The 23,900-nt window shown below is 42.5% G+C and overlaps 1 protein-coding gene across 1 annotated transcript in view; it reads left to right on the top strand.

Moving 5' to 3' along the window:
* Positions 1–23,900, top strand: part of mcf2la (mcf.2 cell line derived transforming sequence-like a) — a 201,119-nt gene that overhangs the window by 92,287 nt on the left and 84,932 nt on the right. Inside the window, exons 3-4 of the mRNA XM_041211957.1 lie at positions 4,392–4,506; positions 20,893–20,983. Of these exons, the coding sequence (XP_041067891.1) occupies positions 4,392–4,506; positions 20,893–20,983 (206 nt within the window). The remainder of the gene's footprint in view (positions 1–4,391; positions 4,507–20,892; positions 20,984–23,900) is intronic.

Here is a 23,900-nt window from a genome sequence, read left to right on the forward strand (position 1 = left end):
TATGGCACTTTCTGTAATTTTCAAGTTGAAATATTTTGTAATGTACTTTTACAAATTTTATAAATAAAACATTTTTGATGTTTAAAAAAAATGCCTTTAAAAGGGACTGATTTCCCTGCTTCCTGACCCAATCTGACCAGAACTGGCCTGTATAAGCTGAACTCATGTCATCTGCATCAGTGTGATGTCCCACTGGCACAGGAACCCCTGCCAACTTAACCTTGACAGGAGGCCGTACCTAAAAATGGGAGTATGATTTACTGTCCCGCACATCAGAAGTCAATAGGCAGTAGCAGTGCTCTTGACCTGCTGGCCCCTGTCAAAAAAAAAAGTAACCACAAATCCTCTATCCTCAAAAATCTCAGTACTACTTCGGAAACAAAGGCTTGTGATGTGAGTTGGCTGGGCACAGGCGCTAATGCCCATTACTGTAGGTAACTAAGAGAAATACAGGAAAGGGAAGCAGAAGGTGTGGAGATGCCAGCCAATGCCTTATTAGTGCACTATTTCAATTCTCCTGCCTGCTCCAGGTGCTAGGGCTCTCTCACAAAATTGCATGCCCACACAAAGAGGGCAGAGGCCCTTATCATGAGCCCCTCTCTGTTTTGTGCCACCAGGAAATGAGCATATCCATGTGCAAAGCTTGTTGGCCTCTCCGAGATAAGGTTTAGCATAATGATTGATTGCTGCAACTTAAATCATTGTTACATTCGTTGTTAGACTGTGAATGGACTCTAATGGCTGATGTCCATTTTTAACATTATACAATGGAAGCCACAAATATTAGGTTAGTGGACCTGGTGCCGGATCTGCATGGTAACTAAGGGATACCTTAGTTGCCATGGTTACTGTCTATATTTATCTGTATGCAGATGCAATCCCTCGGAGCAGTTTTAAATCGTGCAGCAACTAAACTGTCATCGGTTGTTTGAGGATGGCTTTAAAATCCATTAGTTTAATTGTGTATTGCATCCATTTTGTTCAACCAGTTACACCGAGAGCATTTTGCTATTTATAATATGTGAGGTGTTTTGTTTCTGCATGTGTGGCTAACCTGAAGGCCAGGACCTCCATCTTGAGAATTTGAGTCATGGGGACCAATTTTTGTTTAGAGGTCAGTCAATGTTTTTGGCCTCTCCCAGGAGATTACAAGGTTGCTGGTGGGTAGACATTGTGATACCTCATGGTACTATGCTTGGATGGGAAAAAGTTGATGGGCAACTGGTCTTTCTCTGCCCATTTTCTTTGTGTGTTTTGCCTGTAGGAGATGTGCAATTTATTGGTGAAAGCTCACTTGTCAAATTATTGATAGCACAAGGTGCACTCTGGTGCACATGGTGAGGACATTCTCTCTCAGTCAAATTTAAAGTGTTAGTGACAATCAGGGGACAGAAATACTTTGAAGAATCTCCTCTGTAACTCAGGCTATGAACACCCAATATGAATTGAGTGAGGAACAACCCCACCAGGGTGTAATGCCACCACCCTTATGTGTGGGGTCACCAATAGGAATGTTTCCTGGGATGAGTGGTACTGATGGGAATATTACCAGGAATGAAACTTCCACAACCAGGAATGGCAAAGCCTTGACATGTGCCCACCAGAGTCGTGAAAATCAAGTGAGATGTCAAGGTGACCAATCACACCAAATTCTGTGGAAATGATGTGGCCATCATTACAGAGTTGTATGCAAAGCAGACAATTTTCCAATTATGTCATTTGTATTGGCTGGTAGTTATGACGGGTTGCGGTGGTGGTGTTTGTGACACTGGTGGGGGCAAAGTTGGCGATGGTGACACTGGTGGTTGTGGCGCAGATGCTTGAAGTTGAAAGTGGGAAGGCTGGCAGGGCAAGGCTGGCATTGGTGATGCTGATGTGAGGCTGGTGGATACAGTGCTGGTGAATGTAAGGCTGGCGATGATGACATTGGCAGTTGTGATGGTGGTTGTACTGCTGGCAGTTATGAAGCTGGGTGGTGGGGAGGTTAGCTGGGGCAAGGCTGGCAGTTGCAAGGATGATGGGATGAGAATGGAAGTGGTGGCTTGCGATGCCCGCGGCTGTGGCACTGTTGAGTGTGTGGCTGCAGGGGAGCAAGGCAAGTGGGTGCAAGGCTGGCAGCTATGCCATTGGTGGCTGGGAGACTGAAGGCCAAGGCCGGCGCTTGTAAGCCTGACAATTGCCGCCTTGATGTTTGAATTGCTGGGTTAATAATGTGCTCACTGAAATTGATGTGGCTTTTGCCAGTAGCTTATTATTACTAGAGGTCTGATGGGATTTCACTTGGCTTTTTATTTCTATGTTTGACATTTTTATTAAAACATTTTGAAGGAAAATAGAGCCCATAAGGCATCCAAACCATTAGAAGCCTGAAGGGTTAGAAGATTTAGAAATGACGGGCAAAATTGATGGATACACAAGTCGAACCAAGTGAAGAAGCAACTGCTGCTGAAATGGAGTGCTTGCTGCATAAGGAGGCTTTGAGGGAATGGTCCCTGTCTGTAACGACAGCGCCTGGTTCGGTTCCTGTCTGTAACAACAGCATCTGGTTCGGTTCCTGTCTGTAACGACAGCGTCTGGTACGGTTCCTGTCTGTAACGACAGCGTCTGGTTCGGTTCCTGTCTTTAACGACAGTGTCTGGCCCAGTTCCCATCTGTAACGACAGTGCCTGGCCCAGTTCCCATCTGTAACGACAGCGCCTGGCCTGGTTCTCGCCTGTAGCTAATGTCTGGCCCGGTTCCCGCCTGTAGCTACAGCGTCTGACCTGCAGTGTTCTCTACCCCATGTTTAAAACTGTCTGCAGTTTGACTGTCTGCTCTAGGAGCCTGTTTGTTACCATCCAGTATCGGGGAGCATACCCAATCTCCTTAAAAAGCTGTTAGTAATTGGTAAGAAACACAGCCAGACTCGAGACATTGAATCAGGATCACCTGAACTGACGTTATTGTGTGGCTTGTAGTTGTTTCCCACCAACTGACCTTTCATAGGATCACCTGAACTGACGTTATTGTGTGGCTTGTAGTTGTTTCCCACCAACTGACCTTTCATATGATCCCTGGGTTTGTTTAGCACACTGTTCCCAGTTCAGAAAAGAAATCTGCTCGACAGGGTCAAATAAATGCTTAGCTGCTTTATTGATTTGAAATGCATAGTTGGTGGAGTAGTGTGTAAATGATGAAAAATGCCATTTCAGTGAAACTCTGCATCAAAACATTAGACCCGCAATCCACAGAGCTATCCCCATCCCAGCTGGTTCACTGGGGCTTACTGCAGGGGCAAACAAAAGAGTGTCTCAGTATTCGTGATGTAGAGTGCTGGCTGCTTGGATTTAATGTCGCTCTCTGTTGTCAAAAATCTCAGTTCTTGAAAGTGAGATGAAATAATTATATTCCCACTAGGGGGAGCTCCAGTGCTGGATACACGTCTGTACAACTACGTATTTTCTATTTAAAGTATTATGGTTAAAATACTTCATCGTTTCAGGAGAGAAGGGAAGTTGAAAGAAAAACTTGCATTTAAGCAGTGCCTCTTATTGACCTCAGGACAAAGCTCAAGGAAGTACTTTAGAAGCGTAGTCATGTTGTAATGTAGGAATGGCAGCAAAATCACAGAACCTCAATGGTTAGAGCGCAGAAGGTGGCCATTTGGCCTGTCCTCTCTGTGCCAGCTCTCCAAAGGAGCAATTCAACTAGTATCACCACCAACACCCACCCACCCTCTCTCCATAGCCTTGCACATTCTTCCTTTTCAGACAATGATCTGATTCCCTCTTGACTGCCTTGACTGAACCTGCCTTCTCCACACTCTCAGGAAAGGCATTCCGGATCCTAACCACTCGCTGCGTGAAGGTGGTTTTCCTCACAGAGCCATTGCTTCTCTTGTCAGTCAACTTAAATCTGTGTCCTCTGGTTCTCGATCCTTCCACCAATGAGAGCAGTTTCTTCCTGTCTATTCTGTCTAGACACCTCATGATTTTAACCACCTCTATCAAATCTCCTCTCAGCCTTCTATTCTCTAAGGAAAACAGTCTCAACTCCTCCAACCTATCCTCATAGCTGAAGTTCCTCATGCCTGGAACCATTCTTGTAAATCTTTTCTGCACTCCCTCCAATGCCTACACAGTAAGCTCCCTCTAACTGCAGTGTGATAGTGACCAGATGTTCCATTTTAGTGTTGTTGGTTAATGATTAAGTATTGGCCAGGAAGCTGGAGAGAGTTCCGCTGCTTTTCTGTAAAGTAGTAATATGGAATCTTTTCCATCCACTTGAGAGGGCAGATTTCAAAGATCTATTTTGGTACAAAGGCCTTTTAACATTTTTTGGGCTGTTTAACTGAATTGCCTTGAGGGTGTGGAACAACAGTGATTTATTAATCTTTATGTTCTTCATTTCAGGTGGCCGAGGAGCAGATGGCTATCCAATTATAACCTTTCCTGAATATCCAAATTTCACAGATATCCCTGAAGAGGAGTTCCAAACTGTTGTAACTTACCTGACCAGTATTCCCAGGTAAGAGTTGGGGAACATGTAGAATTAGCAGTTGGCTGGATATTTTTGGTGTGGGGTATCTCACCATGTACTTTCTTAGTTTGACTTTTATCTGTACCCTTCAGTTCAAAATCACTTTGCTTTGTAACTAGCTGGAAGTACAAGCATTTGATGGCTCAGCATGGGGAATGCAGCATCTGCCACCTCATTGAATGATAGGACCACTAGTCTACTTTCTTAACCAATCAAGTTCAAAGATTAGGAAAAAGCCAGAGGACTGAGAGGAAAGTGGGGTGAATTAGAGTCAAACCAGGTACAAGAAAGGAGATGAAGAGGGGGGGGGGGGGAAAAGAAGATTGTAATAGGAGAGACAGAAAAGAAGAAGTCAGAGAAAACGTAAAAATTGAAAATCAGACATTTCTAAAATCTCCGACAACAATTTACTACCTGCAGAAATGAGACCTTTAAATTGTGCTAAAAACAGAAAATGCTGGAAATCTTCAGGTCCAGCAGCATCTGTGGAGAGGGAAACAGAGTTAACATATCAGATTGGTGATCCTTCATCAGAACTGGAAATGCTTAGGGATTTAATAGTTTTTAAGAAATGAAGGGAAAGGAAGAAGGGGAGGAAATTAAAAATGGGATATTCTGTGAAAGGGTGGAAGGCAGGACTGATTAAATAACAATTGGGTAATGGTACAAAGCCAAAAGAGATGCTAACGGATGAAGTAAACAAACGATAGATCAGGCTAGAGGTAGTATAAATTTACAATTGTAGATTTACCACAGTAAACTGTCAGCCGGTGTAAAGGGGCAAAGGTTCTGGTCTGAAATTGTTGAATTCAATGTAAAGGACATAAAGTGCCTCATTGAAAGATGAGGTGCTGTTCCTCAAGCTTAGGTCTAGCATCATTAGAACAACGTAAGAGGGCAAGCGGTCAGAGTGGGAGTGGAGCAGAGAATTAAAATGACTAGCGACTGAAAGTTCAGGGTCACGATAGTGGTGTTCCGCAAACTGATTGCCAAATCTGTGTTTCAGCTCTCTGTTTGGTGGCTGTTGCTTATTATTTGCCTGTAGGACCCAATCACTGGAATTCCCTCCTTAGATCTCTCCACCATGCTCTCTTACTTTAAATTGTTCCTTAAAGCCTAACTGTTGGACCAAGCTTTTGGTCAACTGTCTGGTTATCTCCCTGGAATTTAGTTTGACAATGTTCCTGTGAAGTGCCATTGGGCTATTTCCTATGTCAGAGGCACTATATAAATTCAGGTTGTTGTTGAGAATCATCTGTGGGGGAGCGGGGCTGCGGTCCATACAGCATACATGCATTTTGCCCTGATTCGAAATCTCTCCCCACGACTACTCGTTTTAAAATCAACACTGTAGTGTGCACAACAATGCTAGCTCCTGAAAGCAGTGCTGATTCTGAAGATGTTCTTCGAGAGTGGTATTTACTGATTGACACCTGACAGGGAGCGCTTTGCATTTCGCGCATAATCCACCACTTTCAGATTCTTTTGAAAATCTCTGGAGTCAGCATTCCTAATTCTTGCCGCTCACTTGTTGCTCTCCCACCCTTCAGTTAGTTTGGGGTGATTACTTTCCAGTTCCCTACGCTGAGGTAGAGTCTACACCACAGACTCGATCCTTTTACTGGCACTGATTGAACTGTGACTGTCATGTATTGCTATACTGACTTGCCACCTCCTAACCAAGATCATTTCTTACTAATGGATGAGGAACAGACAGAGCAGCCATTTCACGTCCCTATTTATCATGAAAGAGTCCAATAAGTTTCTGTGGTAGACCCAATGACAAAGATGATTTCATTTTTTCCCCTCATTTGGAATTAGTGATTATTTTTACGACTGTGTTCCTTGAGATTTTTGGCTCGTGACCTGAATACACCACCTGTGCAGAGCTCCCCGATCACTCCCCATTCCCCCACACTGCAGAGCTCCCTGATCCCTACCCATTCCCCACACACTGCAGAGCTCCCTGATTACTGCCCATTCCCCATACACTGCAGAGCTCCCTAATCACTGCCCATTCCCACACACTGCAGAGCTCCCTGATTACTGCCCATTCCCCATACACTGCAGAGCTCCCTAATCACTGCCCATTCCCACACACTGCAGAGCTCCCTGATTACTGCCCATTCCTCACACACTGCAGAGCTCCCTGATCACTGTCCATTCCTCACACACTGCAGAGCTCCCTAATCACTGCCCATTCCCCATACACTGCAGAGCTCCCTGATCACTGTCCATTCCTCACACACTGCAGAGCTCCCTGATCACTGTCCATTCCTCACACACTGCAGAGCTCCCTAATCACTGCCCATTCCCCCACACTGCAGAGCTCCCTGATCCCTACCCATTCCCCACACACTGCAGAGCTCCCTGATTACTGCCCATTCCCCATACACTGCAGAGCTCCCTAATCACTGCCCATTCCCACACACTGCAGAGCTCCCTGATCACTGTCCATTCCTCACACACTGCAGAGCTCCCTGATCCCTACCCATTCCCCACACACTGCAGAGCTCCCTGATTACTGCCCATTCCCCATACACTGCAGAGCTCCCTGATTACTGCCCATTCCCCATACACTGCAGAGCTCCCTAATCACTGCCCATTCCCACACACTGCAGAGCTCCCTGATCCCTGTCCATTCCTCACACACTGCAGAGCTCCCTGATCACTGTCCATTCCTCACACACTGTAGAGCTCCCCTATCATTACACCATTGCCCACACATTGCAGAGCTCTCTCAATGATTGATCCAGGCAACTGAATTTCAGTATTACCCCCTGCCTCTGTCTTTTAGATTATTCCTCTTCCTGTTTAAACTTGTGTGTCTGTGACCCCAAGCCACGCAATCTGGATACAATCTAGGATGCTCTTTCTGTAAAACCTCTGTTGAGTGTGCCTCAATAGGCTGCTCTGTGACAGTAGGCATAGTCAATATCTGTGATTCAGCTATATCATTCCCTAGATTAATTTGAACTCCTGCAATGGGCAATTTCTCTATTACCCTAACAAATACCTCTCCTGTTTACAAATCAGTTTTTAACTTTATGCAATGAAATGGGTTTGATTCCCCCATTGACCCCATTAATTCTATCTTCTTCAATAGCCCTTCTGGACAACAGATGGCACTGTCCTATAACATTAAGGACTGGCCTAGCCCCTGTGTCCCTTAAAATTTTGACATCCTTTCTAGTTCTTCCTTATAAACATGGATATACTTTCCCTTCACATATAACATCTTTAATCATCCCTGTAACCTGCCCCTTCAGAGCTCCTTTGGGTAATTTGTGAACACATTCCCACTTCTCCAGCTACTACTGTTCCTTCCTTCTCCATCTGTACAAAAACTATTGGTTTGTTGTGCACCTGGATCTCAAGAGCCCATGGTACTCTTACTTACAGATCTCTTCCGAGTTCCTATCACTGACACCAGCCTCCCGTTTAACCTCCAACAGCTTGATCTCATGTGCCCAGCCTTATTTCAATGCTAACATATTAGTTTCCCTCCTTCAACTCTACTTCCCACCTTTCCATCTTTAATAGATCCTTCAGCTTGATCCTTATTGCTAACATTTTTACCATCGCTAAGTTTTCTATATCTCAAATTTCCTTCCCGATTTCCATATGAGCCTTTTCCGACGCTCGACTGTTTATGTGAAATTTCGTACATATTAGCTAAAACAGCAGCTTCCCTGATCTTTTTGCTTCGTTTTTCATCTAAATATGTCTTGACGTTTGCTGGAATGCTGTTTCTGAATTCTTCCATAATCATAACCTCTCTTACATTTTCAGAAGTCTTGTCTAATTTTAATGCCCTGAACCATAGATCCCAGATAATTTATTTTTCTCTTGCAAACTCTACAGAAGTCTTATTAAGTCTCTTTCTTATAGTCCTAAACTTCAACTGATAAACTTCAGGGACAAGCTTATAAGCATTTAACATGGCCTTCTTTACTATCTTGTAAGCTGAAGATTGTTCCTCCGATAAGCTTGCATACACATTCATTGATGTACCTGACAAAACACTGTAACATTATAGTCCAAGCATCTCTTGGCCAATTCAATTTCATAGCTATCTTTTCAAATGAAGTGAAATATCTTTCAACCCCATCCTCTGTAAATTTAGGCACTAAGCGAAGATTCTTAGTTAAATCAAATTCCTCAAAGGAATCCAAGTCACCATCTGAATCACCGTCTCACCTTTCTTCCTTTTTTCCAACTTTCACTTTAGACAATTCATATTGCCTGGCTTCCTTATCTCTCTGAATTTCTCTATCTCTTTCATTCTCCCTTTCCTCAATTGTTAATTTCTCCCTCTTAAATTGAAGTTCAGCTTTCACATTTCTATTTCTTGCATTCACTTTTTTTCCTTTTTCTTTCCCCTCTTTTTCCCATTGAAGCCTTTTTATTTCTATTTCTTTTAGACCATCCCTTTCTTTTCCAAGTTTTTTTTCATTTCCCTTTCTTTTTTTCTTCCGATTCAAGCTATTGCCTTTCTCTATCTCTCTCTACATCAAACTACTTCATTTGCAACTAAAGCCTTATTACCTCTAGGTGTGACACACTAGCTTCAGGTGTCCCTTCGTCTAACTTTAAATGCTCATAATTCTAAAAGATAGCTTCATTTTTATTGACCCATCTTACACTATCTCCTATACTTATCTATATACTTATCCAAATACTTTATTACTTTACCAGATCCATGCATTAACATAACAATATGTATACAAATCCTTAAATCCTTTGTATCAACAGAAATCCTTCAAGTTCAGTGTTCGGGTTTTAAAACGTCCAATGTTCCCTTTAAGCTTCAAACTCATGATAATGCATCTGCAGACAGATTTTCTCTACCAGCGACATGTATAATCTTTAGATTAAATGGTCGCAGTAATAGACTCCACCTGAGTAGCCTTGCACTTTTGTCATGAAATTTTAAAGGATTGTGGTCTGTAAAAACAATTGTTTCCGATGAGTTGTTTGCAACATAAATTTCAAAATGCTGCAATGCTAACACCAAACTCAATGTTTTCTTGTCAATAGTTGAATATCTTCTCTGTTGTACATTCAGCTTCTGTGAAAAATACCCTATCAGTTTTTCAATTCAAGTGTCATCATCTTGTAATAATATGGCCCCAATGCCTGTATTGCTTGTGTCTATGGCCAACTTAAATTGCTTGGCATAATTGGGTACTACCAAAACTGGTGTCATAGTCAATACTGTTTTCAAACTGTCAAATGACTTCTGACACTCCTGTGCCCATTGAAACTCCATGTTCTTTTTTAATAGTTCAGTCAGTGGAGCAACCACACTGCTAAAATTTGGTACAAATTTCTGGTAAAACCCACTCATGCCCAGAAATCTCAAAACTACTTGTCTTGTTGTAGGCACTGGGAAATCCATGATAGACTTGACTTTCACATCTCTCGGAGCCACTTTACCATGTCCAATGGTATGGCCTAGATACATAACATTTGCTTTTGCAAATTCACTTTGAGCTATGTTCATCACCAAATTAGTTCCTTTTAATCGAGTAAGTAATTCTTCCAGATTTCATAAATGCTCATCCCATGTCTGACTGAAAACTATTAAGTCATCAATATAAACAGCACAATTGCTTAGACCTGCAATTAGTTTGTTCGCCAGCCTTTGAAATGTCGCATGTGTATTCTTCATACCAAACGGTATGACTTTAAACTGATGTAATCCATTTGGTGTCACAAAAGCCAATATCTCCTTTGCTGTCTCCAATAATGGTACTAGATAATATCCTTTTAGCAAGTCAATCCTTGTGATAAATTTTGATTGTCCCTCTTTCTCAATATAATCCTCCAACCATGGTATAGGATATGAATCCACTTTTGTCACGGCATTCACCTTTCGATAGTCCACACACAGTCTTTGTGTTCCATTTGGTTTCGGTACCAGTACAACAGGCAAGTTCCAGCTACTGCGACGAGACTCAATGATATCATTTTGAAGCATAAAGACAATTTATTCCTGTTCTTGTGATAACTTTACCAGATTTAATCTATAAGGATGTTGCCTTAGCGAAGGTGAAACTTCTAAAGCCACATCATGTAAGGCTAAATCTGTCCTCTCCAACTTACTTCCACAAATAGATTTGTGTGACTACAATCGCTTTTCCAAATCACTTTGACACTTGTCTGGAAGGTAACTCAATATTACATTTAAATTTTCACGTGCCCCGGCATTATCCAATTTGATGAGAGGAAAATCAATTTCAGAATCCTGCATTTCTACCTCTTTCTTATTATCTACCACCACTAGCACCTCCTTTTGGTGCTCTTCCCTGTCAAAGTACTTTTCCAGCATATTTATTTGACACACCCTCTGCTTCTTTCTTCTTTTTGCAGCATTAATTAAATAATTTGCTTCAGTCAATTTCTTTTCTTCAGGAAATCTGGTAGACACATCCATTATTGCCAGTAAATTTTTATTTCCACTTTTCGTCTTAGGGAGGGGTCCTACACAATCAATCATGACTCTCGTAAAATGTTCTTCAAATGCTGGAATTGGAATTAAAGGTGCCAGCTTAATCACTGCTTGTGGTTTCCCTATCACCTGACGTGTGACATGTTCTGCAGATTTTTACTACATCCCTCTACAATCCAGGCCATTAAAAATATTTTTGCCTGTGTTTTCCTAATTCCTAAATGTCCCCCCATTGGAATTTCATGAGCTATCCTCATAGTCTCATTTCTATAGCTAACCGGGATAACACCTCCCTCCAATTTTCACTTGTTGAGACATGATCTGGCCTCCACTTTCTCATTAAAATATCACCCTTACGGTAATAACATTCTGGAATACATTTTGCCTTTGTTTCTTTATCCCTCTCTCTTGCTTGTAATTCCAGTTCCAGTTTCCTTTCTTTCTCCTGCCTTTCTGTATGCTGCCTTTTCTTTTCCTGCTGCCTCTAGCTCAAGTTTTTTTCATTTCCTTTGCTTGTTCAAGTTTAAACTTCTTCATTTTTGACTGAAGTCTCATTACCTCCAGCTGTGACTCACTAGTGTCAGGTATCACTTCCCACTTTAAATGCTGTGCTATACCTTCAATTATATCTGCTTTCCTAGCCCCTGCAGGTAACCCCAATTGTAATTTATCCACCAACTCTGTTAACTTATTCTTGGATACTTTCTGTAACCCAATCAAAGTTATATCTTCTACTTCCAAAAAAAAAAGATTTAGCCAATGATGTAGCCATTTTTGCAGTCTCACCACTTCAAAAATACCTCACACTCGCTCCTGAATTCAAAGTGCTCCTCATACTTGTAACCTTAAGATTCACCAATTCCAAACCAATCAAGGAATCACAAATATATCTCGCAAAGACTCTTCAATTATTATGGCACAGCTGATGGTAAACGCTGAGTTGTTCAAATCCCAGAGGGATTTGAAACAACTGTCATAACCAATTTTTGCAATTTGTATGTTTTGAGATGCAGGCTTTGAATTGATTGTAATAAGACCATTGAGTCTGAAGAGATTTTTATAAAGCTAAATTAAACATGTATTAATTAAAAGATTGTTAACACAATCATTTGTCTACAAATTGCTACTGGAATAACTTCTAAAAATCCCGTAATTAACCTGACTTACACTTACACCTCCGTTAAGGCAACAGTATAAAACACAGATTTAAACAGATCCCTGGCAAAGCACACTCTGGACAGCTGCATTCAAAATGAGTTTCTTTCAACACTGTGTCCTTGCAGACAGCGGCTTGAGGCTTACAGGCTGGATGCTTTAGATCTTAGAATCCCTCTTCTTTTACCAATAGCCTTCTCTTCCTTTATCCATATTTTCCTCTTTGAGCGCAAATTCTCATTGTATCACTAGGTTTTTGAACTTTGTCTCTTCTAACAATAAAACCCTTTCATAGCACCAATTTTATTAGTAAGCTTTGGAAAAAGTAAATACATTATTTGACTTCTGGCTAGATGTAATATTTCACCCATTCTTTTGAATGGTTTATTTAAAAATGCAAATTGCCCCCTTTACACTTCACCTTCTAACTTTCCTATGTTTACCTAATTAACATTTCAAACCTACTTCTCTTCTATACATCGAAGCCTTTAGACCAGCTAGCTTTAATCCAATTAAGACACACACAGACAACGACACCACTTGAACTCTATTTTAAAATAATTTGCAATAACATTATAAGCATTATTATATCTCCTTGATAGCAGCAAGAAGTCCAATAACACTTTTGAGATTTTAAAAATTAAAAGTAAAAGTTTTATTAACAAGAAGAAAGGAAAACTTTGGCACACACAATTACAGATACAATTAGTGTTACAAAACATTCTCCCAAAAGACTCCCTACTTGTTCAAACCCACAAGTAAACACCTTCCAGGCAAGAGTCCCTTATAGATGTTTATCTATAAAAATCCAGTAATATTACTGAAGGCAAACTGCTTTCCACAGGAACTCTAAAATACCTTTTCCCCCCTTTCATCTCAGGTTATATTGTTCTCACACCTCTTTGAAAGTCAAATCCTTCTAAATATTAAATCTTTCTTGTTTCTTTTTTGTTTCTGCTTTTGGGTCAATAAAATGTAATATACCCTCTTCTGTTTACCTATGGAACTCTTGTGATATGTAAAAGTGTTTCTTGTTACCTCTGACTTCCTTTGATATTCAAACAAACTTTCAACTTACCTAAAAAATGCAATTGTTACACTCAACCTATTTACTTGTACCTTAACCCCATCATAATATCTCATTACAAATCACATCTAAAGCCTTCATCCATTCATGTCTTAACCTCCCAGACTTGCCTCTATTAACCTTTATGGAGCTTAATTAAATCATTTATGCATGCGGAGACATGCACAGACACACAGATGCAGATGCAGACGCAGAGACACGGATGCATTCTGACACAGCCTTCTTCACAGAATAACACACTATTCCCCAAAAATAGTAAAAAAAAACATACATTCTCACACTGCCAATTCCCCACCCATGCAGAGCACCCTGACCACTGCTCATTCCCCACACAATGCAGACATCACTGATCACTATACTCCATTCCCCACACACTGCAGAGCTCCCTGATCACTGCCCACTCCCCACACACTGCAGAGCTCCCTGATCACTGCCCATTCCCCACACACTGCAGAGCTCCCTGATCACTGCCCATTCCCCACATACTGCAGAGCTCCCTGATCACTGCCCATTCCCCACACACTGCAGAGCTCCCTGATCACTGCCCACTCCCCACACACTGCAGAGCTCCCTGATCACTGCCCATTCCCCACACACTGCAGAGCTCCCTGATCACTGCCCATTCCCCACATACTGCAGAGCTCCCTGATCACTGCCCATTCCCCACACACTGCAGAGCTCCCTGATCACTGGCCATTTCCCACATACTGCAGAGCTCCCTAATCACTGCCCATTCTCCACACACTGCAGAGCTCCCTAATCACTGCCCATTCCCCACACACTGCAGAGCTCCCTGATCACTACCCATTTCCCACATACTGCAGAGCTCCGTAATCACTGCCCTTTCCCACACACTGAAGAGCTCCCTGATCACTGTCCATTCCCCACATACTGCAGAGCTCCCTGATCACTGCCCATTCCCCACACACTGCAGAGCTCCCTGATCACTGCCCATTCCCCACACACTGCAGAATTCCCTGATCACTGCCCATTCCCACACATTGCTGTGCTCCCTAATCACTGCCCACTCCCCACACGCTGCAGGGCTGTCTGATCACTGCCCATTCCCACACACTACAGAGCTCCCTAATCACTGCCCACTCCCCACACACTGCAGGGCTGTCTGATCACTGCCCATTCCCCATATACTGCAGTGCTCCCTAATCACTGCCCATTCCCACACACTGCAGTGCTCCATAATCACTGCCCACTTCCCACACACTGCAGAGCTCCCTGATCACTGCCCATTACCACACACTGCAGTGCTCCTTAATCACTGCCCATTCCCCACACACAGCAAAATCACATAATCTCACAGTGCTGAAGAGGCTCTTCAGCCTGTCGAGTCAGCACCGACACTGAGAAACACCTGACCTACCTACATAATCCCATTTACCAGCACTTGGCCCATAGCCTTGAATGTTATGACGTGCCAAGTGCTCATCCAGGTACTTTTTGAAGGATAAAAGCTGGAAGTCTGAAACAAAAAGGAGAATAGCTGGAAAAAGTCAGCAGGTCTGACAGCATCTGCGGAGAGGAATACAGTTAACCTTTCGAGTCCGTATGACTCTTCACCAGAGGATATGAGGCAGCCCGCCTCCATCACCCTCCCAGGCAGCGCATTCCAGATCGTCACCACCCTCCTGGGTAAAAAAGTTTTTCCTCACATCCTCCCTAAACCTCCTGCTCCTCACCTTGTACCTGTGTCCCCTCGTGACTGACCCTTCAACTAAGGGTAACATCTGCTCCCTATCCACCCTGTCCATGCCCCTCATAATCTTGTACATGTTGATCAGGTCACCCCTCAGTCTTCTCTGCTCCAACTAAAACAACCCAAGTCTATACAACTCTCTTCATAACTTAAATGTTTCATCTCAGGCAACATCCTGGTGAATCTCCTCTGCACCCCCTCCAGTGCAATCACATCCTTCCTATAATATGGCAACCAGAATTGCACACACTACTCCAGCTGTGGCCTCACCAAGGTTCTATACAACTCCAACATGACCTCCCTACTTTTGTAATCTATGCCTCGATTGATAAAGGCAAGTGTCCCATATGCCTTTTTCACCACCCCACTAACATGCCCCTCTGTCTTCAGAGATGTATGGATACACATGCCAAGGTCCCTTTGTTCCTCAGAACTTCCTAGTGTCATGCCGTTCATTAAATACTTCCTTGTCAAATTACTCCTTTCAAAGTGTATCACCTCGCACTTTTCACGTTTAAATTCCATCTGTCGCTTATCTACCCATTTGACCATCCTGTCTATATCTTCCTGTAGCCCAAGACGCTCAACCTCACTGTTAACCACCCAGCCAATCTTTGTGTCATCCGTAAACTTACTAATCCTACCCCCCACATAGTCATCTATGTCGTTTATATAAACGACAAATAATAGGGGACCCAGCACAGATCCCTGTGGTACACCACTGGACGCTGGCTTCCAGTCACTGGAGCAGCTTTCTGTCATAACCCTATGTCTCTTACAGCTAAGCCAATTTTGAATCCACCTTATCAAACTACCCTGTATCCCATTTGCGTTTGCCTTCTTTATAAGTCTCCCATGTGGGACCTTGTCAAAGGCTTTGCTGAAATCCATATAAACTACATCAACTGCAGTACCCTCACCTACACACCTGGTCATTCCCCATACACAGCAGAGCTCCCAGAGATCTATACCCCACTCCCCACACACTGTAGAGCTCCCTGATCATTGCCCATTCCCCACACGCCGGAGAGCTCCCTGATCACGATACCCCACTCCCCACACACTGCAGAGCTCCCTGATCACTATACCCCACTCCCCATGCACTACAAAGTTCCCTGATCACTGCCCACCCCTCACACACTGCAGAGCTCCCTGATCACTGCCCATTCCCCCCGCACTGCAGAGTTCCCTGATCACTGCCCATCCCTCACACACTGCAGAGCTCTCTGATCACTCCCCATTCCTATCACACTGCAGAGCCCCCTGGACGTTACCCACGCTAGAGAACTGTGCTGTGGTTTATGGACTATTTGAAAGAGGGAGGAATGTAACTGGTATTTCTTTGTATTACTGTATATTCCTGAATATAATTATATACCCGCACAGTCATTGAAGCTACTCGCAGTGATTTAATGGTGTGGTGTGTTCTATGTTCTGTGAGATGATAGGATCACACAGGCATCTTTCCTGCATTCTCCTTCCGGCGATCACCCATGCATGATTGATCTCTACTACTAAGCCATACATAACAGAGTGAAGTCATGGGTTTCAGTTCACAAGAGATCCATCTACTTATGAGAAATGGGAACAGGATTTTAGATTTAAACCAGAACATAGGGAGCAACAGTTCTCTGGTGCATTCTTCATAGCAAAGCTTCAACCGATCAGAGACAACATGCCAACTAATCAGCACCCCTATTCTCCTGCAGTATAAATTGGTGTTCCCTTTAAAATTTGGTATTCTTGCATTTGTCCTGATGAGTGCAAAATGAAAAGTTTTGGTAACATGTCTCTTTATTCAGCTATATGCAAGTCCTGTACCACCAAATGACTGAAGGTGTAAATGCGAGAACTGTTTTGGATGAAAGCCCAATTGCATTAGAGAGGAGTACTTTGCATGATTGCTAAATTTTACATAACAAGTTGAATGGCTCAATGTTCTTAGTGATATGGAAGTTGATGGACTCCTGAAATCCAGGTGGATCTTCATGTGGATGTGAATATATGGAGCTGCACATTAGAACCACATTCAGATTGGAGATCCAGTACCATTGTTGTTCCCTTTACTGTCAGTTTATCTAGTTAGCTGCCCTGATGAGTGCCAAATGAAAAGCTTCGACAGCATGTCTCTTTTTTTCCGAAATATTCAAATTCTGTATTACCAAACATCCATTTGTAAACTCAATTTATTTCTTGTTTCTCTGTGCCTGTACCTTTATTCTCCCTTGTTTACAGGCAGAAAGGAGCTATTGACTCCCCCAAACAGAGTGTGAGGTGTTTCATTAATTGCTGAGACTATCATGTGAAGGTGTGAAGTTATTTATTTTAACAGTTAGCATTGCTGCACCAACAATGCTGACAGAAACGTTGCATGAGTATGACAAGTGTTTATGCGTGGTCTTCACCTTCAAAAATCACTGATTGATATAATGGTAACCTTTCACTAAGGTGCATTTTTTCAGAAAAAGTGTTTTGATCGCGTTTCAGTTCATTGTTGGATCTTTTGACATACCTACTGAAGGGCTTTGTGTTTTAGAATTTAGGGATGTCGAATATGTCTAGAAATTTCTTGGGAAAGCTGGCCTAGGTGGGTAAAGGATTGTAGTGGTCATTCTCAAGGCTAAAAGCAAGTAACAGCAATGTTTGTATCAGCAATTTGAAATTTTCTGTGGACGCCTGGTACAACTTTCAAGGGGGTGCAGGAACAGAGACATCCGGTGTGGGGGGGTGGGGGTCGGGTGGGGGGTGTGATGTTGGTAGTCGGGGTGGGGGTGCTGGTTATGCACAAATGTGGCAGGACAAATTATTGAGGCTCTTAACAACATACACAGGCTCCTTGGCTTTATAAATAGAGGCATAGAAGACAAAGGCAGGGGCGTTATGCTAAACCTTTGTCAGATCATCTCACCTCAGAACCATTTTCGGAAGAATGTCAAGGCCCTGCAGGGGATGGAGAGGAGATTTAGCTAAATGGCACTAGAGATCGGGGACTTCAGTTACATAGAGCTAAACCACTAAGAATCTGGGATTGTTGATCTTGGAGCAGAGAAGGTTAAAGGGAGATTTAATAGAGACGGTCAAAATAATGTAATGTTTTATACTCCACTGTATAACATTAACACATGCTCAACTGCAGGTAGCCATTATTGAACAACTGCTTTTACACCCCACCAACAGAGAAAGTAGCAGAGTGGATATTACGACAAAGTGCGTGGCTATGACTATATATTACACTCCCTCCCATTTAATAAACACAAATTATACATTAAAATGTGAATGGTACATATGCATGATTTCCCAAAATGCAATCTGATTAAACTAACATCAACAATACCTGAGCAGTGAGTATTATGCAGTGTCTTGTTCAGATATGTGATGCACCGCCTGAAAGGGTCATATGAAGCTGATTTTCGTTTTTAAAAGGGATTTGAAGAAATACTAGAAGGCAAAATCATTTGCAGGGCTATTGGAAAAGAGCAGGGGAATGAGCCTAATTTGAAATCTCTGTCAAAGAGCTTGTTCAAAAAAGATCGTAAAGATAAGCCCAGCAATTACAGACCAGTCAGTTTAACTTCAGTGGTGGGCAGGATTCTAGAAACAATTATTCGGGATAGCATTAGTAGTCGCCTGGAAAAATATGGGTTGATAAGGAAGAGTCAGCATGGGTTTCTAAAAGGGAAATTGTGTTTAACTAACTTGCTGGAGTTTTTTGAAGAGGTAACAGAAAAGGTCGATGAGGTTAATGCTGTTGATGTGGTGTACATGGACTTTCAAAAGGTATTTGATACAGTGCCACACAACAGACTTGTGAGAAAAGTTATTGCTCATGGAATAAATGGGACCGTAGCAATATAGATACAAAATTGGCTGAAAAATAGGAAGCAGAGAGTAATGGTCAATTGATATTTTTCGGGCTAGAGGAAGGTTTCTAGTGGAGTTCCCCAGGGGGTGGTATTGGGACCCTTGCTTTTCCTGATATATATTAATGATCTAAATCTTGGTGTGCAGAGGACAATTTCAAAGTTTGTGGATGATCAAAGCTTGGGAGTTTTGTAAACTGTGAGGAGGACAGTGTAGAACTTCAGAAGGACATAGACAAGTTGGTGGAGTGGGCAGATAGATGGCAGATGATGTTTGATGTGGAGAAGTGTGAGGTGATGTATTTTGGTCGGAAGAACATTGACAGACAATATAAACTGAGGGGTGAAATTTTGAAGAGGGTGCAGGAGGAGAAAGTCTTGGGTGTATATGTGCATAGATCATTGAAGGTGGCAGGACAGGAGGAGAGAAATCAATAAAGCATATAGTATCCTGGGATTTATTAATAGGGGCATAGAGTACAAGAGCAAGAAGGTTAATGCTGAATGTATATAAGACACTTGTTAGACCTCAGCTGGAGTCTTGTGTACAGTTCTGGACACCACAATATAGGAAGGTTGTGAACACATTGGAGAGAATGCAGAAGAGGTTTACAAGGATGGTCCCAGGGATGTGAAATTCAGCTATGAGGATAGATTGGAGAGGTTGGGACTGTTCTCCTTGGAGAGAAGAAGACTAAGAGGACATTTGATAGAGCTTTTCAAAATCATGGGGGTGCGTTGGACAGAGTAGATAGGAAGAAGCTGTTCCTGCTCGTCTCTACTCAGGAGCGAGAGACATAGATTTAAAGTGATTTGCAAAAGAAGCAAATGTGACGTGAGAAAAAATTTTTTCACACGACGAGTAGTTTGGGTCTGGAATGCACTGCCTGGAAGTCTGGTGGAGGCAAGTTCAATCGAGGCATTCAAGAGTGCATTAGATGATTGTTTGGATAGAGACAATCTGCAGGGGTACAGCAAAAAGGCAGGGCAAGGGCACTAGGTCATAATGCTAATTTGGTGAGCCACTGCAGACACGATGGACCGAATGGCTGCCTCCTGTGCTGTTAAAATCCTGTGATTCTAACACAGATATAATGGGCTGAAAATGGCCTCCTTCTGTGCTGTATCACTCTGTGACTCTGATTTCCTTGCCCTGTAATTAAAGCATTTTTTGCAGTTTTAATTTGGAAATGTAAAGAGGGAAGAAGGCATTCCTGCACAGCTTTTCAAACAACACCCATATAATATGGCAAATCTAAAGATAGAGTAACAGGAGTTTTTCTATTGAACAAATTCTGCAGCGGGTGGGCTCCAGCCTATATCTGTCAATTTGTTCTGCAATCATTGAATATAGAGGCAGAATTTTGCAACAAAATAACCCAAAGGAGAAATCATATGAAGCCTGCAGTGTTGTAGTATCAGCAATAGAAGTACTTGCTGGTTATGTACTGGTTCATCTTTACATCCCAATTGTGATTGGCTTGAAGCCAGCTGCTGGCATTGTACAATTGGCTCTGACTTACAAGGACTGGGGTTTGCAGGCTCCTTCGCTTGGTGGTGTGTGTGACACGCATGGTTGAATGAAGCAGGAAAGTGAAGCTGTGTCTGACAGATCACTGCCCTACAGCTTGTGCTGCCTCTGTCTACAGTTAATCTGATCGGAACAGTGAATGTCTCCCTGCCTCTCCACTTGGGAAATTCAGCAATTTCATTTTCTAAAGGATTCAGCAGACCTGATGTGAGGAATTACTTGCGTCTCTCTAAAGACAGTAATTTACAGCTTCTCTTCAACTTCTTCAAACATGCAACTTGATCAGCAGCCATGACTTGTGATGTGTGACAGCTGGTGGTGTAAAACAGAGTACGCTCTTGGCTTGTCTTGTGACTTTGGTCATGGACGAATTTGGCAACAATTTGTTCCTCACTAATGATTGGAGCGGTGGCTTTGATTCCAGCGATCACTATCGGGAGAATTAAAGTCTGCAGAGGGAGCGTGCATCCAGGTGGACTGCTCGTGGGAAGGGCTTGTGTTTTGTAAAGTTATGTAAGAGAAACTGCAGCTTTCTTTTATTTTCAATTTAATTCCTGAACTATTTTCCTTCTTCAGTCTTCAAGACGGTGACATTGGATTCATTCTGCTCGTAGACAGGAGACAAGACAAATGGTCCTCCGTCAAAGCATCTCTGCTGCGAATCACGGTGAGTCACATTGCAGCCCAGATTTCAGCAGCCGCCTCCTGATGAACAATGTGGTACCTTTAAGACAGCTGCTGAATAACAAACATGTAAATTAAAGCATAGTCATCTTTGACACATCAGCTCAGCGTGGGATGGAGATCAGTGTGCTTCGTCGCCCTTCATCAGGGCTCAGACAGCCCATGGTACACATTGAGCTGACTTCAAGGGTCAGATAGCCAGTGATGCTGAAGCAGTACAGGATAAATTCACTACTCTTTCTCTCTCTCCCTCAAAGGAAGCCTGCCTCAGAGATTGGAAACACCAAGACATAAATGCTTCCTGCTGGGAGGGCAGGATCATTGATTTGATCCTACATTTGTGAAACAGTGACTATGATCTAATCCTTTTGAGTGTTCGTGTATGCCAATAAGTGCTCCTTTCGTAAATAATGTGCAGTCATTATCAGTAACACAAAGTGTGCTCTCTCACTCGTTTTAGGTCTGTGTTGCATTCACTGACTAAATCTAAATCTCATTGATGTTTGAAATATTAAATGCCAGGGCTGAGATGTGGAAACATTTCCTGAGTTTCACACCTGGAATGCACCAAGGAATTTGTGGAATATTGTTGTGATATTGGAAATGTGAAAATACAATTCCTATACAATTTGTTTTATATTTTGTGGGGGCAAAGTATTGAACACAAAGGATTCCCACCTTATGAGATGTCAAGGCTTTCATTTATTGCTTCTGAATATCAGGATAACTTATTATTGATTTCTAGTTCCAACTATCAAAACATAAAAGCCATTGTTTAATTTTTTTTGCTATTCCAGTGGACTGCTAATGTTAACATCAGCACACGCACCACTCAATTTTTAAAAAATTAATTTTTCATGAGATGTAGGCATCACTGGCAAGACCAGCATTTGTTGCCCATCTCTAATTGCCCTTGAACTGAGTGCCTTGCTCGGCCATTTCAGAGATCAGTTAAGAGTCAACCACATTACTGTGGGGTTGGAGTCACATCTACATGATTCGATAAGGATGGCAGATTACCTTTCCTCAAGGACATTAGTGAACCAGATGGGTTTTTACGACTATCGATGATTGTTACTCTCGCCATTACTGAGACTAACTTTAAGTTCCAGATTTATTAATTGAATTTAAATTCCACCAGCTGCCATAGTGGGATTTGAACCCATGTCCCCAGAGCATTAGCCTTGGCCTCTAGATTACTAGTCCAGTGACATTACCCCTAGTCTCCCTTCTGACTTCAAATTCGTTCAGGACCTTGATCTGCTGTGTCCCAGCCCAATGCTATAATTTCCAGGATGGTCAAATCTCTGCTTGCATATCAACATAGGAACAGAGGCAGGCCATTCAGCCCCTCATGCTTGTTATGCCATTCATCAAGATCATCATTGATTTTTGCCTTGGTTTTACTTACATGTTATACCTCCTTATCCCTTACTTAACAAAAACCTCTCAATATCAAGTCTTGAAATTTTCCATTGATGTTCAGTGCCCACATCCTGTTTGGGTGGTGGGGGGTTGGTGAAGGCGAGGGGGGGCTGGGGGTGTTCCAGTTTCCCATGACCTTTCGGGTGATTGGCCTCATCTCACTCCTAAGTGGCCTAACTTAACAGGGTTGGGTCTGGGACAGGGGTTTTCCAAGTCAACAGTCCCCACACATTGGAGGTGTTCATGTGTTTGGTCTTGGTGGAGAACAGGAGAAAATTTAACATGTTGTCCTCACAGTCACATTCCAGTCAGTAATCACCATTAAGACTCACCAGGATGGTGGGGAGGGTGGTAGGCAGTTGTGCTGCAGTGAGAGCCACTGCCTGTAGTCAGTTACCCAGGTATCGAGGGGAAAGGATTCAGAATCTTTGGGAAATGAAAATTAGGGCAAGGAGAATATGGGATAGATTATTTTTTTCTAAACAGCACTGCTGAAGTTGTTCAACACGTTTGTTACATTGACAGGATGCTTTCTAGATTCATGGCTGAGAACTTATTTCCCAGTTCCTACTGTTCCATTGTAATACACCACCAATCAAATGCAGCACTGGAGGGAATCTCTGTCCATGTTCCTGCTCCTGACTGGCACATGTAGCCACTCATGAAGGGTTCCCACCCAACATAGGAACTTGTCTTTTCTCTTTCCAAGTGTTGACTGACCTGTGTATTTCTTGCATTTTCCATTTCTCCTCTTGGGGATATACCATGATCCTACAGCATTACTTTGAACAGAGCAGGGAATTATTCCAGTGCCACAACCATCTCTTACCTTTCATGCAACACTACCAAAAACACATTCACTGGTCATTTATCGTATTGCTGTTGGTAGGATCCTACTATGTGCAAATTGGCTGCCCATTTCCCTATGTTGCAAGTGCCTAGTCTTTGAAAGTATTTAATTGGCTGTGAGGTGTTCTGGGACATACTAGGTACATGAAAGATGTTGTATTATTGCGTTATTTCTTTTCTTTCTGTTCTGTCACCCTGAGAAACATTCACGCTGCTATACTCTTCAACTGTTAGTTTCATTCTCAAACCTATTACCAACAAATAGACAGTCAATGTGCCAGCACTGGGCATTTTACCTATTGATAACTATCATCTTCTGCAATAAAAGCAAAATATTGTAGATGCTGGAAATCTGAAATAAAAACAGAAAATGCTGGAAAAACTTAGCAGGTCTGGCAGCATCTGTGGAGAGAGAAAGGGAGTTAATGTTTTAAGTCCGAGCTCTGGAGAGGAGTCATACTGACTCGAAATGTTAACTCTTTTTCACTTGCCACAGATGCTGCCAGACCTGCTGAGCTTTCTCAATATTTCCTATTTTTATTACCTTCTGTGAGTCTGTCTCCATTTTCTGACGGGGCTTTTTGGGAATTAATTCTTCACTCAAAGGGTTGTGAATCTTTGGAATT

This window comes from Carcharodon carcharias, chromosome 18 (genome assembly GCF_017639515.1).
Source record: "Carcharodon carcharias isolate sCarCar2 chromosome 18, sCarCar2.pri, whole genome shotgun sequence".
Lineage (NCBI taxonomy): Eukaryota > Metazoa > Chordata > Chondrichthyes > Lamniformes > Lamnidae > Carcharodon > Carcharodon carcharias.